The sequence below is a fragment of the Struthio camelus genome, chromosome 1, assembly GCF_040807025.1.
Source record: "Struthio camelus isolate bStrCam1 chromosome 1, bStrCam1.hap1, whole genome shotgun sequence".
Taxonomy (NCBI): domain Eukaryota; kingdom Metazoa; phylum Chordata; class Aves; order Struthioniformes; family Struthionidae; genus Struthio; species Struthio camelus.
Genome location: NC_090942.1, coordinates 148,501,317 through 148,515,315, shown reverse-complemented (window position 1 = coordinate 148,515,315; position 13,999 = coordinate 148,501,317). Strand labels below are relative to the sequence as shown.

At 41.0% G+C, this 13,999-nt stretch overlaps 1 protein-coding gene across 16 annotated transcripts in view; it reads left to right on the top strand.

Moving 5' to 3' along the window:
- JADE3 (jade family PHD finger 3) overlaps positions 1-13,458 on the top strand; it is a 69,637-nt gene extending 56,179 nt beyond the window's left edge. For all 16 annotated transcript variants that reach the window (XM_068923052.1, XM_068923045.1, XM_068922962.1 and 13 more), the window contains 4 exons: positions 4,912-5,028; positions 5,581-6,054; positions 8,346-8,463; positions 9,988-13,458. In XM_068923052.1, the coding sequence (XP_068779153.1) occupies positions 4,912-5,028; positions 5,581-6,054; positions 8,346-8,463; positions 9,988-10,880 (1,602 nt within the window). In that variant the 3' untranslated portion in view covers positions 10,881-13,458. The remainder of the gene's footprint in view (positions 1-4,911; positions 5,029-5,580; positions 6,055-8,345; positions 8,464-9,987) is intronic.
- Positions 13,459-13,999: the final 541 nt, after the last annotated feature.

Genomic DNA, 13,999 nt, shown 5'->3' with positions numbered 1-13,999 from the left:
GCACGTAGCCAGATCTGTTGATCTGTTGGCCCTGTGACATTAGGGGAATGCTTTATTTCCTGAACCTTCTGCACCCATAAGCAGCCAGGCCTCACTTTTACAAAACACTTTCTCAGGAAGATATTAAAGTTCTGTGTATATATATTTTTGTTTGTTTTTGTTATTGTTGGTTGGGTTGGGTTTTTTGTTTTTTGTTTTTTTTTTAAAAAAAGCTTCATAGGCAGACACAATGTGCAAATCCTAGCTGTGTCCCAAGAATATATTTGATTTTTCAAAGAGGTTATCTCTGCAGTTTCCACTTTGCCTCCTGTACTTGAAGTATCTTGGCTGGAAGCTTTCCTGACTCTGAGCAGATGTTCTCCTAAAAGGTCCTTTCTGCATGTATTTGCCATGATGCCTGACCTAACAAGAAGGGAACGAGGAGGTTTGGAAATCAGCAGACTGCCGGGCAGGCAGCACGTGCTGCCTGCCCGCCCTGTCTGGCCCAGGGAGTGGAGCTGGGGGCAGCGCAGGGCTGTCTGCGCCAGCAGCCCAGGTGGTGCCTGCCGGCCTCAGGCAGCTCTGCACCTCTGCCGAGTGCGTTGGCCCTGCAAGGGGGCAGCAGATGCCGATAGATGAGGGAAATGTTTCTTGGATCCAGCCACCCTCTCGGTCTCCTGCACTGTCACTTGTCAAGCAGTTGTCACCAGGGAAGTCAGAGAAAGCTTCATGAATCTCTGCGGACATCTTGGTCTGTTCCTGTCTAGAGAGCCATCGTGGCCTTACACGCTGCGGAGACAAGAAAGGCCCAGATTTTGAAGACCTGGAGATATTTCTCAGGGAATATTTATTCCCGTAGATGTGCTCTCCTCCCCAAGCCAGAGCACAGTGGAACCTCCCAAGAAAGACCTAGACGACTAATGAAATCCCCTTTGAGCCTGTAACAAAATAGAGCAAGGCAGATTGCAGAGAAGAACGGTCCATAAACGTGTGCGCGCCTCATGGTAAAAGGCTGAAAGAGGACCTCATGGGTCACTAAGTGCAGGCTAGCGTTGCTGGAGGCAGTGGCACCAGATAATTTCCTTCATTAACTTGTTCAGCATCGACTTATATGATTTTCCCTCCCTTCCCTTCTGAGGTAATGCTGTTGAAAGGCTTTCTTAAGCCATGCTTGTCTGGGAAATCTGAAGATTTTTACTTTCCAAACAGTACTCATTGTTGGTTTATATCCTGTTATTCTTCTGCCATTGTAGTCTTTTAGCTTAAATGTCTCTTTTCTTTCATGCTTTCTCAAAGGCTATCCTCTAAAAGAGGAAAGACTTTGAGACCAGAAACCTTGCACTGACTGTTTTGAAATCCAGAGGTTCTGCTCTGCCTTAGGTAACCCATTGCTGTTATGACCTCCCTCAAAATTGTGTTGGCAGGTGAAAGAAAGTTTTTTGTTTATTTTTTCTTGTTGTTGTTGTTGTTGTTTCCCCTTGATACAGTGGAAAGGTATGAAGCGATTATCCTTAGCTGTAGTTATGAGCAGCTGTGCTCCAGCCATCGAGCTGTCCTTCTCAGCTGCAGATGCAGATCTTTGCGCGTTGATGTGCCGTTGCTGGTGGCAGGTCACCAGCCAAGCAGAGGATAGCGGGGTCACGGGAGAGATGTCAGCTCATAGGCATAACAGTCCCAAATAAGAGGCTTCAACAGTGCATGGTTTTCACCCTCTCTGACTCTTAAAACTTCTTCAGAGTACAGCAGTCAAAATGTAATCTGATATAACCTGATGAAATAACAGAGAGGACAGCCACATGTTAAGGCAGATTGATCATGTCTGTCTTCGGGTAGGAGGTTTTAGAGGATGGAAAAGTTGGCCTTTTTGCTCTGTTGATCCTTTGGGGACAGCTGAGTTCAAACAGGCAGTGCCTTGGCTCCTTTCTTTGAATGTTAGAAACATGCAGGCGGCTTGAGGCCAGTATAAATAAACTGCACCTGACTCTGTAAGCTCCTCTTTATGCTTTCACAAAGTGAGGTAATGTAAACAGACAGCATTACAAGCTGAATGGACAGTATTTTCATCATAAGTATTTCCTGGCCTTATGAGATGTCTCTGGGGACGGAGTAGGGAGAGGATTAAAAGGGGCAGAGAAGGGGCCAGGGAGAAAATCTTTGTCAATTCCCAGCTACTGCTGGGAGGGACAGTACGAAGCTGGTGTTCCTATATTTCCAAAAAAAAAAAAAAAATGTAGATTCTGATTTTTTTTTGGAGAGAATACAGACAGCAGGACAAGTTGATGCAATTCCTTAATTTCCGAAGGAGGTCTTGCCTCGTAGGCAAGTGGTAACTGGGGTGAGAGCTGGGGTGGCCAGTCTCTCTTCCTCAGACACGCCTGTACGGCTTGTACCCAGCTCTGTGTCTTGAGCCAAGGTCGAGCTAGACTTACGAAAGGCTCTCTTGTTTTCAAAGTGAAAAAGCTGCCTTTGATGTTTAGATGAGAGTGTTGAACATGATTCTGTGAAACCATTCAAGAGTTTTGAGAACAGCTTTGTCCCTTTTTCACCAGTTTATAGGAAGGCCGCAACAGACGAAATTGGCTGTCATCTGTTCCTGATGAGAGTATTGCTTACTGCCTCCCTATTCTCTTTCTAGTCTTGTGAAAACTAGGCCCTCTCTGAGGCATCTTGCTATCTTTCTAATGAAGACTTCTGAGAAACAGCTTGGGTTTTCTTTGCAGAAAGATTGTGCCAAATTTCTTTTCCTCATCTTGCTTTCTTTATCGTTTGAGCTGACATTTTCTTCCAGTCTCAAAATGGCAGTCATGTTGGCTTTTTGGGTGTAAAGTCCTCTTATCTTTCCCTAGGGAAAGATTTCCGATAAAGGTTTTGGCCAAAGAGAAGGCCAACTCGGAGCCAGTATCAGGCCTCCTGGATCACTGAGTTCGGGACAGTCACTTGTGCCTGTGGCTGGGCTGAGTGGAAATGCCATGCAGCACCAGGCTGACCTCAGGATATCCCAGAAGATAGGGAAGCAGCTTGGGGATTGGAGAGTGAAATAGTATACCAAATAAACATCTTATTTGCGTCAGCTTCCGTCGCTAACCTATGAACTGGTAATCGGCCTTTTTTTTAATGTGGAAATGGTAAAGCAGGTATCCTCTTGTGAAGCTATATTTTCCACCATTTTAACTGATTCTCAGAGCACTGCGAAAAATGAGAATGACAGAGTAGCAATAGTACTCAGTTTGAGCATAGCAGCTGTATGACTCCTAGGCTTGATCAGTGTATTATTGTTGTCTTAGGGAACATCTGCTTCACAGTCTCCTGAAACAAAGACTGTCCTTCCTCTGGAATTAAATAGGCTCTAAAATGAATACTTGCATCAGGTGATGGCTCATGTGCCCCAGAAGCAAAGCTAGGAAGTTCAGCTAGGTTATTGGCTCTTGTAAAGGTGATAGTTTAATTATCAGATGTTGAACTAATTTGTATAATTAGATTTTCCTAGGAGAGTCTTACTGTGGAGGTTGGAAGAACAGTCTGTGAAAAAGGCTGTAGTATAGGTGCTTGTAAAGTGTTCTAGAAAAATATTGCTGTTCAAATCTCAGCCTTAACTGCTTTCTTAAGGAATCAACTTTATTCTGACCTCACAGGTGCCACAGAGCATGACCTACGAATCTCCTTTCTTTGAACTCTGGGATCTCTCCCATCCATTGGAAATATTAGTCATAATGGGGTCTGCTCTGTTCAGGTGAATTGCTCATACGAAGTGTGGGGATTTTCTTAGCCAGAATCAGTATTGTACTTTATATGCAGGTGGTCCTCCTTAGCGCACAACCTCTCAATTCAGGAAGCGTTCCTCCTTTGTGTAAGCATCAAAATCCAAACTTCTGGGGACTGGCAGAGTAGTTCTCTCTGAAAACGTCTGCCACATGGCCTTCATTTTGGTGTTGGCCCGGTTCTGAACGTTGACCATTCAGAGCTGCCCAGTTCTGTTCTTGCACTTGGATACATCCTGTCTCTCAGGAGTGCTGCTGGGATGCCAGAGGATCATTTACCTCCATTTTGGTGCCTGTATATGAAGGATAGTTCTGTTTCCCAGTATGGGTAGCATAGCAGACAACTGAGAAATTTCTGTCACAATGGATACATGGACCTTAGTGCAGCAAAGAAGAGGAGAAGATATCTGTGCTTATCTGAAATTTTTTTCTTTCTTTTAGTCTTAATATCCATAATCTGGTCCACCAGAGACAAATGGATCATCCAGAATAAGTACGTGAAAACTGGCACACAAGAATATACCGTGCTTTGCAGTAAGAGAAGTTTGTTGTATTCTCTTTCAAATTATACTTCATGCGATTTGTAGTTAGAGAAGTGTATTAGAATCACCTCTTTCATTGGGAGTGCTCAGTAGAGGGAACGCAGGCAAGCTAGGCTTTCCCTGGCTGCTGCCTGATAATCTGGTTCTGCCCCAGACTGTGAACTGGCTTCTGCCAGCTATTGTAGTGGATCTGTGGATCTTAAACAGAGGAGAAACTTTCCAGGTAAGTATGAGGAAATACTCCTGTTTCCTTCTGGATTACTTTGTATTTTGATACGTGCTAAGTTGAAGCTGTTAAAACAGCTCAGAAAAATACAAAGTTGAAAGCAAACAAACTTAACAGTAACTTACTGCAGTCTTTTAACTGACTCGTAACCAGGCACACTGTAGATGCCTTAAATGTTTTGATGAAAACAGTTTCTAGCAACCAGGTTAAACCAGTAGGTATGCCACAGCATTTTTTCATGTGGGATCTTTCAGTGTCATTTGCTAAGAAGTATGAGCACATGGAGATCTTTCGATGAGATAAATGTGTGGTTATATTTCTTCTTCTTGTATTAATGGCTAGTTTATTTTAACTGCCTCAATAAATGCTTTCCATGCTGTGTTGTTTTTTTTTTTTTCTTAAACAGGTTAGCATTGCTTGTCCAGAGAGGATGGAACCGATCACAAAGGTGTCTCACATTCCACCAAGTCGATGGGCTTTAGTATGTAGTTTATGCAAACTGAAAACTGGTGCTTGCATTCAGGTATGTGTTTGTCCTGTAGTGACTCTTGAGCCTATATGAGGAGGGGAATTTAGCTTCTGAATTCTGTTCTTCCTGTGTTCAGAGATGCTTAATAATGAAGATAACTTTGGATAGCCGCCTGTGTCCTCATAGCTGTTTATGCTCTTCACATTAGTTCACTAGGCACCCTAGAGCATAGAGACTTCGGAGTTAGTCTGAGTTGCCTTCTTTGACTAAAGCTGTGAAGATGTGTAAGCGTGGCTAGTATGCAAGTCAGAGATGGGTTGAGTGGTCCCCTCTGTTGAGCCCTCTGTTGACAAATGGGAAAATACACGTTTTAGACATTGCATTTGAAGCAACATGCAGCTGTTCTGAAAGAAGGAGGAAATATTGGACCGTAACCCATTTTTTTCCAAATCAGATTAAACCAACTTGAGAGAGCAATAGATATTTTTAATAGTACTTAAGAAATGTTTTTGTAGGAATGGGCTTTTATACAATTAAGGTGATTCTGTTCTTTTTTTCTGATTTGTTGCTACTGTTGGTGACTTATTTTGTTTCCTTCACTCGTAGTGCTCTGTGAAAAGCTGCATCACTGCCTTTCATGTCACCTGTGCCTTTGAGCATAGCTTAGAGATGAAAACTATCCTGGATGATGGGGACGAGGTCAAGTTCAAGTCGTACTGTCTAAAGCACAGCAAAAACAAACAGAATTCTCTGCCTGACATCGATGAGCATCCCAAGAATGTGTCAGACCAGAAGCAAACTGAGAGTGAGAAAACTAGTTTGCGAGCCCAAAAACTCCGCGAGCTGGAAGAAGAGTTTTACTCACTAGTTAAAGTGGAGGATGTTGCAGCAGAACTGGGCCTACCTAAACTTGCTGTAGACTTCATCTACAATTACTGGAAATTAAAGCGAAAAAGTAACTTTAACAAACCCTTGTTTCCTCCCAAGGAGGATGAAGAAAATGGCTTGGTGCAGCCAAAAGAAGATAGCATTCATACTCGCATGAGGATGTTCATGCATTTGAGGCAGGACCTAGAGAGGGTAAGAGTTTAAGTGGTAAAGGTTTGAAAAAATATCTGCAGGTGAGCGAAGCCTTTGTCCATGGACAAGGATAAAAATGGGAATGGGAGAAGCAAGGGGAGATGACTTAAAAAACATACATATACATATATATACACACATATATATGTATGTATATATGTAAGGCCTTCAGAGGCCTTCACCTGCAATCTTGTGATACGCTGTCATTGCCTGCTGCAGAGACTTTCAGGAGCTGTCCCTTCTCACTCCAGTCACAGATTCAATATGTAAACAGTGCTTCCTGACTTGCTTACAGGTGTCCCCTTTATATATTTTAAGATGCATGTTTCTATGCACAGTGGACGTATTTGCGAATCGACTCTTTGCTTTCATCTTCAGTTGAGTAAATGTTCAGTAGGTGTTTATTAGAACCAGTTGTAGTAGTTGCTAGTGATACTCTTACACATTCCAGACACACAGATCCTGTTGGCCAGTTCTGGATTAGGAAAAACGAGTTTGCTTCAGGGAAGCAATAAGTATTCTCTAAGTGTGACATAAGCTTTTGCGGAATCCTGAAATATATATTAAATCCAAACAGATCTTCTCACCCCCATGAAGGTAATTAGGTAAAATCCGAGATGGTTAACTTGTGCGGCAAGTCCTGGCTCCACACTGGAAAAAAGATGAATGCTGCCCATGACATCTGATTCAGGAGTCAGGTTCACCTCTCTTCGCTAGCGTGCCAGTGTCTGCTAATGCTAGGCAGTGGCCAGGCTGAATCGCTCCTCGCTCTCTTGAACTAGATGCTTTAACTGCACATAGCTCTGCCTTAGGTGCTGTAGTCGGTCTGAAAGCAACCCACTAAGTCTACTACAGCTTGTGGCTTTGCTGAGTAGAATGAGAGGGAAAATATCTTTCTATCAGTAGTTGGCTGCGCTCTTAGGTGTGTTAGATTGCCAGCTAGGAAATAATTTCAAAAGGTGGAGTCTTTGAGCAAAATCCAGGGTAGGAATTTCTTATAAATCCATACAGTTTGCCTTTCCTGGGCAGCTGATGGGGAGGGAGCCAGCCTTGTTACCACTTGGAGGCTGCCCATTAGTTCAGTCTGTTGGCTGGTGATCACCTGTACTTTTCAAGCACTTAGAGACAGTAAATGTAGAGAAGGTAACAATGTAAACTGGGCATGCTAAATGTGGTGTTGAGACATTGGGGAAGAGAGGGGAAGGAAAAATAGGAGAGAGAAAGTAGTGTTGTAGGAAAAGGGGAAAAAAAATAGTGGGGAGAGAAGACAGATCATGAAAACACAAGCAGGTGAGTGTTGGACCGGGGTCTTTCACTTGTCAGTCGAATTCTTCTGTTTAGTCTAGTCAAAAGTTGAGCTCAGACCTCCTTTTCCAGGACCACTTTGGATATGGATCCTTATTGGGGGAAAAAAAAAAAAAATGGTAACACGCTTGGAATAGGTGTGTTTTTTTTTTTTTCCAAAAAAAACACTTCATCTTTTTCTTTGTATTAGAAGAGTTATTGATTTAATTCAAACTTTGTTGAAATCGACTTACATATTGTCAGTGGAGGTTCTTCATAGTTTGAAATGCTTGGCTAAAATTTTCTGAACTTGCGCTGCAAGATTTTTTCACTTAGTTATGTGCTGGGCTGAAAACAATTTTGGAATCTTGGAATTTCCTTTCTGGGGAGAGAGGTTCCAGTTTTTGAACAGCTAGATTTGATTAAATGCTGGGAGAAGTGCATTTGGAAAATACCTTTCAGCCAACCTATATGTTGCTTTGCTGTTCTGCAAGCTCTTTCAGGTCTTTATCAAGATCTTTCAGTGCTTGTTCCTGCTTTCATTGCATTAGGTGGAAAAACTGCAGCTATCAACTAAAATGGACAGTTGAAAGTAGAATTGTGCCGCACTGTAATGCAAAATAAATCACTCTATGAAGCATTTTGCATGGAAATTCTGGGAGAATCTAGTATCGCCTACCATAACATCCCCAGTGTAGTATGTAGTGGAAGCAGTTTTACAGATGAGAAAGTCTTTGAAAGTTGTTTTTCTTTTGACTGGAATTTTGTTTGCTTGCTCTAATAGATGGAAATGTAGTCCACGGTCTTGCAGAATATATTCAAGGCATTCCTTAAATTGATGTTTTAAAAAAAAAAAAAAATGCAGGAACTGGTTTTCTTTCCCCCACCCCGCCCACTCTAGGTGATTGTTTCATATGTTCAGTAATATTCCTAAGATCTTTTCCACGAGGTTTTACACATACAATATTTTTGTTTGTTTCTATTGTCTCTTGTTACTATCTCTGTAGGTAAGAAATCTCTGCTATATGGTAAGCAGGAGGGAGAAACTAAAGTTGTCTCACAGTAAAGTACATGAACAGGTCTTCAATTTGCAAGTCCAGCTCATTAATCAGGAAATTGCTGCAGGTAATCATATAAAAGTAAAATGCATTTAAACTATATTTCTTTATGACACTACACAGTTTTTTTTAACATGTTTAAGTCTACCTTGAAAAATCCTCTGCAATTATCTAGTCAATTAAATCAGCAGCATGCACAAAATGTCTTAATCTTCTAAAATATTTACTTGGATGTTTCTTCTTTCGTGAGTATTTTTGGTATATGCTGCTTAGTTATCAGTTACTATGAATCACAGAACGGCTGAGTTTGGAAGAGACCTCTGGAGATCATCTAGTCCATGGCACACAGAGAGGAAGTGGTGGTGATGTCTAGACTTTTTCTTCATGGGGCTGTTGTACTGTTCCCCCCCACAGCAAGCCCTATACTGTTTTTTAACTGTTTTTTTTCCTGGCTGTCAGTTGTTAATTTCTTCAGGTGAAAGTGAAGAGAGTGACTGATAGAAATTGTTGTTCTGGTATTGGCTTGAGTGCCTGATGAACAGTGCAAAGAGGAATTCCTCAGCTTGTGATCTGCAGTTACTATCCTTCCTTTAAAAAGGTTTTACGTACTTTTTTTTTTTTTTAATAGTGAACAGTGACTGCTGATGTACCAAAACTGACGCTGCACTTAATTTTTCTAGCAAGCGTCCTAAAAGAAGGAGCACAACATTTGAAGACAGGAAGAGTATATGTTACGGTGTGATTATTTTCTAATAGGAAGGTAGCTATTTCTGCTATATGAAATTAAAATCTTGATTTTCATTCAAGATGCATATTGTATTTTTTATAATTAGTTTGTTCAGAGTGATGTCTGTACTCCTCTGGCCATCAAAATGGGTTTCATTAGTACAGACACTTTTTTTTTTTTTTTAACTGTTTTAGATCAGAATAGTATTTTGTGGAAGCAACAGTACTCTTAATGTGTGGTTTTATGTAAGTATATTTTATTAGAAATGTCTATTAAATAATTTTTTTTGTATCTTTACAAATACAAGTGTTTTTTAAAGCTTATTAGAAGAGCTTGAGAGCCACTTTGCAGTGGCGATATAGATGTATGTTATCATGAAGACTCTAAAGCATTGGGATGAAAAGCCTTTGAAAGAGTAGAGAATTTTAAAATACAAAGCAGAGAGTTGAACTAAGTCCAAACTAAAACTCAGTTTGAAGCATTGTTTTTTCTCTATCCAAAACTGAATCTGAACCGTTTTTTAATAGTTTTGTTGGAACTACTTCAGTTATATCTCAAAACTGGTTCAATTTGCTGGGTTTTTTTTCAGGGTGGATTTAAAAGGGCACGTTGTTGTTTTTTAATGGAAATGCTAAGATGCGTACCTAAATTCTGAAATGACAGATAATTTAGAACAGTTTTGACTTTCATGACTTTCATGTCCTAAAATAATTTCACACTAATTTTTTGCAAATGCTCCTTATTATGGAATATGCTTCTAATGGACTGTAAAACTTGTTACAGATAACAAAATGATCGATTGTTTGTTTGTTTTTGAAAAAAAGTCTTTACTTTTTCTGCCCTCCTCCCCTTTTTCTCCTATAGGCCATACCCTGACAAGTGCACTAGAGAACACGCTGTTCTACCCACCTCCCAGGATCACCCTGAAGCTAAAAATGCCCAAATCGGCACTAGGAGATTGCAGGAATAACTCACTGAAGCCTGGCAACAGACCGCTTTCTCCTGATAACAATAGCACTGTCTACAGCAAAAGGAGCATACAGATGTCAAAGGAATCGTTTGAAATAAAAGCAAAGTCTTACTCCAGGTATCAGCACGACAACCGAAGTAACGGGTTGCTGGGAGGTATCGGCAAGCCTAGGAGCGAAGCAAAGGATTCTGGCCCTGTGCCGATGCCAGAGTTTCACCGGGGCCAGCCCACTGGGAAACCCTTAGCACTTCAAGCTGCTCTGCATGGCCAGGCTTCCATTGGGAATGGGAGGATGCAGCAGGAGAACTCGAGGCTGGCTGCCAAGTCCAATGGTTTGATGGGCAGGGCTGGAGACGTAAGCCAGAGAGACAGCTCTAGCCAGACGCCTTATGAACAAGAGTCTGTGCTTACGGCTCATTTGGCCAGCCAGAGTGGTTTTAGGAAATCCACTATAGAACATTTCAGCCGGTCCTTTAAAGAGGCTACCAACAGTTTGGTAAGGACCACAGAAGACCTCCGGTGCTGTGAAAAGCCAACAAGAAGACTTGCTACAAAAGATCGCTTGTGGAGCAAGCAGGCACTTGAAGGTGCTCCGTACCAGGACAATGACGGGTACTGTCCCGATCTAGAGTTGAGTGACTCTGAAGCAGAAAGTGATGAAAATAAAGAGCAAGTGAGGCTACGGCGAAGTAGCTCAGAGAGAGAAAGTCCCACTAAGGATTTTGGAAGAGATTGTCACAATAGAAACAAAAAAAATATGATTTCTCACGGTTCAGTACAAAGGTGATTAGAAGCCCCTACGGGGTAATTCAGCTTCTGTGTAATCCAGTGTACCTGTGCAAAGCTCAGCATCAAAAGGTTCCAGAAAACAGTACAGGACCTACATTAGGAAGAATTGCAGTAGGGGATGGGGGTTGGGAGAGAAATTGGAGCAGTTTTGTTCAACTGTGAATTGGCTTACAGTCTTTGGAAGGTTAATGGAGTGACTGCAAAGTCGTGTAGAAACTGATATGTTTTATTAGAGGTTAACATCTGGGAAAGTACGAAGCAGTTAACCTTTGCATAAATTCAGGACGCTGCTTCCTCCTTGCCAGCTTTTGTGTAAGGCAACACGTTCATGTTACGGCAGTTTTGTGGCAGTGGACAGCTTTTAAAGGGGTCCTTGCGCTACTCAGTAATGCGTTGCAGGAGACTGCAAAAGCAGACATTGAAACTGTATTCTTAGGGTACCTGCAGTATGGCTTTGATCCAGCAACGCACTTAAGCGTATGTTAGAAAATTAGGCACGTGAAGTCCTGTTGGTTTCTTTGGGAACCAGACTGAGCTTGGATCTCAGAGCATGTGTTGGGGTGCTCTGCTGGATCAGGCCCGAAGTGACTACTGAGTGAGGATCCTGTTCTGTGGGAGGTTTAGAGCCGCGGTGGCATTCGCAGGCTCCTTGTGGAGGGTCGGAAGCAGGTATTGCCAGTGCTGCCAAACTCACTGACCTCTAGATGTGCCCCCGTTCCCTGCTCTTGCTGAAGGTTGTGTTTCTCTTCACAATAATTTGCTTATTTTGTAAATATACAACTTCTAGTACTTCAGTTTTTTTAATCTCTGTACATAGTTGCTTGTTGTGGGATGCACTTGTAAATATTTTACCCAGCTAACAAGTACAGATGGCTAATTTTGTGGATAGTGTTTACAAAAGTAGATGTACTACTTCAAAGCAAATTGCTATTTGACACTTAAACTTAGGCAATCACCGGTGATGCCAGGTTCCTCTTGAAACTCAGATTTCATGTCCAGAGGTGTTTGAACCTGGTGCTTTCGAAATAAGCTGAAATAGAAATAATTTTGTCAGACCTTTTTATGTGGGCATAAATTTTCAAACCTAGTTGCCTAAATAAGAGCCTAGGTTTATGAGTCTTATTTCTGGCATCTAGGTCTGTAAAATTTTGGCCAGTCATCATTTGGAATACCTTTTTCTTTTTCTTTTTTTTTTTTTTTTTTAATTGCTGAAGATCTGTGATTACATTAAGCTGCTTACCAACCTCTGGATCACTTGCTATTTCCCAAACTAAAACTCTTATTACCTATTTTAAAATCAGCAGTTGTTAACTAGTATTTAAATTTTAACCAGTCTTGAGGAAGCAAGAGGGGAGGAGAATCCTTTTCTGTTTGTTGATATGACACAGGATTTTTGCTTGAATACAAATAAACCTGATTTCCAAAATGTGTTGTATTGATCAACAAAGTAACTGCCCTGTTTTTTTCTGAAATGCTGTACATTTCATAAATATGCAAAATCTTTTGTCCCCACCTCACTGGGTGAAATAGGACAGAGGTTGTATAGGCCGTACCAAATAGCCCCTTTCTGTTGGGGGTTTCATTTTATCGATACAGGAAAGGTTCACCACCCAATGTAAAGATGACTATGCAGAATCCAAAAGACAACTTGGTTTCCTTCATAACCTTAACTTATTTTATTGCTTTTAGTTTGGGAAATGGCAACAGCATTCTTAGATTTGTTTAAAATTTTGAAATCTCCATAGTCGCAATAGGACTAGCAGGTCAGGTGCTGGAAGACTTTTCAGTAGTGAAATAAAAAAAAAGAAGTATACTTGGCAGTTCTGCTCTATTTGCTTCATGCAATATTTGCTTAATTTTTTTTCACTTCTTGGTTTTATGTATATTTGTGTAATTTGTCTTTCTAGAGCTGTACCTTCAAAATTATTTCTTTTGGTGTAAATATGCAGTAGCATTTTAGGTTTCCACCTGCTTTATTTTAATGGGAAATGCTCTGTGTTCTAAGCCATGGGACGTTCAGAATAAGTAAACAAATGTCCGTTCATTTGTATTCCAGTTCTGATTCTCTTAGTTCTCCTTCAGTATTTATTAGTAATCCTCTTATTGGTCATGAAAATTTATGGAGCTTATTTTGGGAAGGAACACTTAACTTGGGAGGTCAGCAAAGCATTCATGTTGTTTCATGACCAGAAGTGTATAGCAGAGGGGAGGGAAAATGGTGCTTCAGCAAAACTCAGCATTTCTGCTCTTCTGGGGTCATTAATTCAGTTGTTTCCAGTCTGGGCAATGGTTTTGCTAATTTTTACATGATTTTAATAGATATATGAAGGAGCCCTTGGTTATGTAGTTCTCAAGTATTGTCCCCAACGTGCATTTGCTAGTTTTTATTGTGTGTTCGGTGGCTAACTGTTTGAAGTATTACCTCTTAACCTTATTTGTCTTTTTTTTGTGTTTTTGCATTTTGTTTTATATATAAATATATATATATATTCAATTTTCCAAGATGGACTCGGTCTTTTTCAGATGTCCCCTTTTTACAAGTACTTTTTCATTAAATTATGAAACTGCTAACAGTATTTTCATTTGTTGTGATTTATTCAGGTCTTTACCCTTTGTTTCTGGTAGGTTGCTAAAGTAATGAGTCTAACAGCAATACTGTGTCCATCAAGAGTAAATTATTTCTGCAGAGTTGGCAATATTTTAACGAGCTGAAATGTCAAGGAAAATGTTTCTCTGTCAGCCTCCCAAAAAAGAAATGCCAAAGGTGGTGATTGAACACTAAACTCATTTACAGCGTATAGCAAATAGTCCATATCTAGCATGTATTTCTGCCTGTCTGAGCAAATATAACAGACCGTTTGCTGCACCAGTCTCACTTTTTAATATCCTTGCTTCTATCTTAGTATGAGTGTTTCTCCTTGGTTGAACAAATTAAGTTATAGAGGAATAGCTGTAGCTAGGCCTACCCTCTCAGCCCTCCTCTTGTACGCTCGCGTATGTGCACAAATAAATACTTATTATGAGCCGTCGTGGGGTGTGTGTGGAAAAGACGAATGGGAGCCTGCAAGGGGAGGCTCTAGGTAGGTTTTGCGTGGCCTTTTCCTGTAGTTCCTCCTG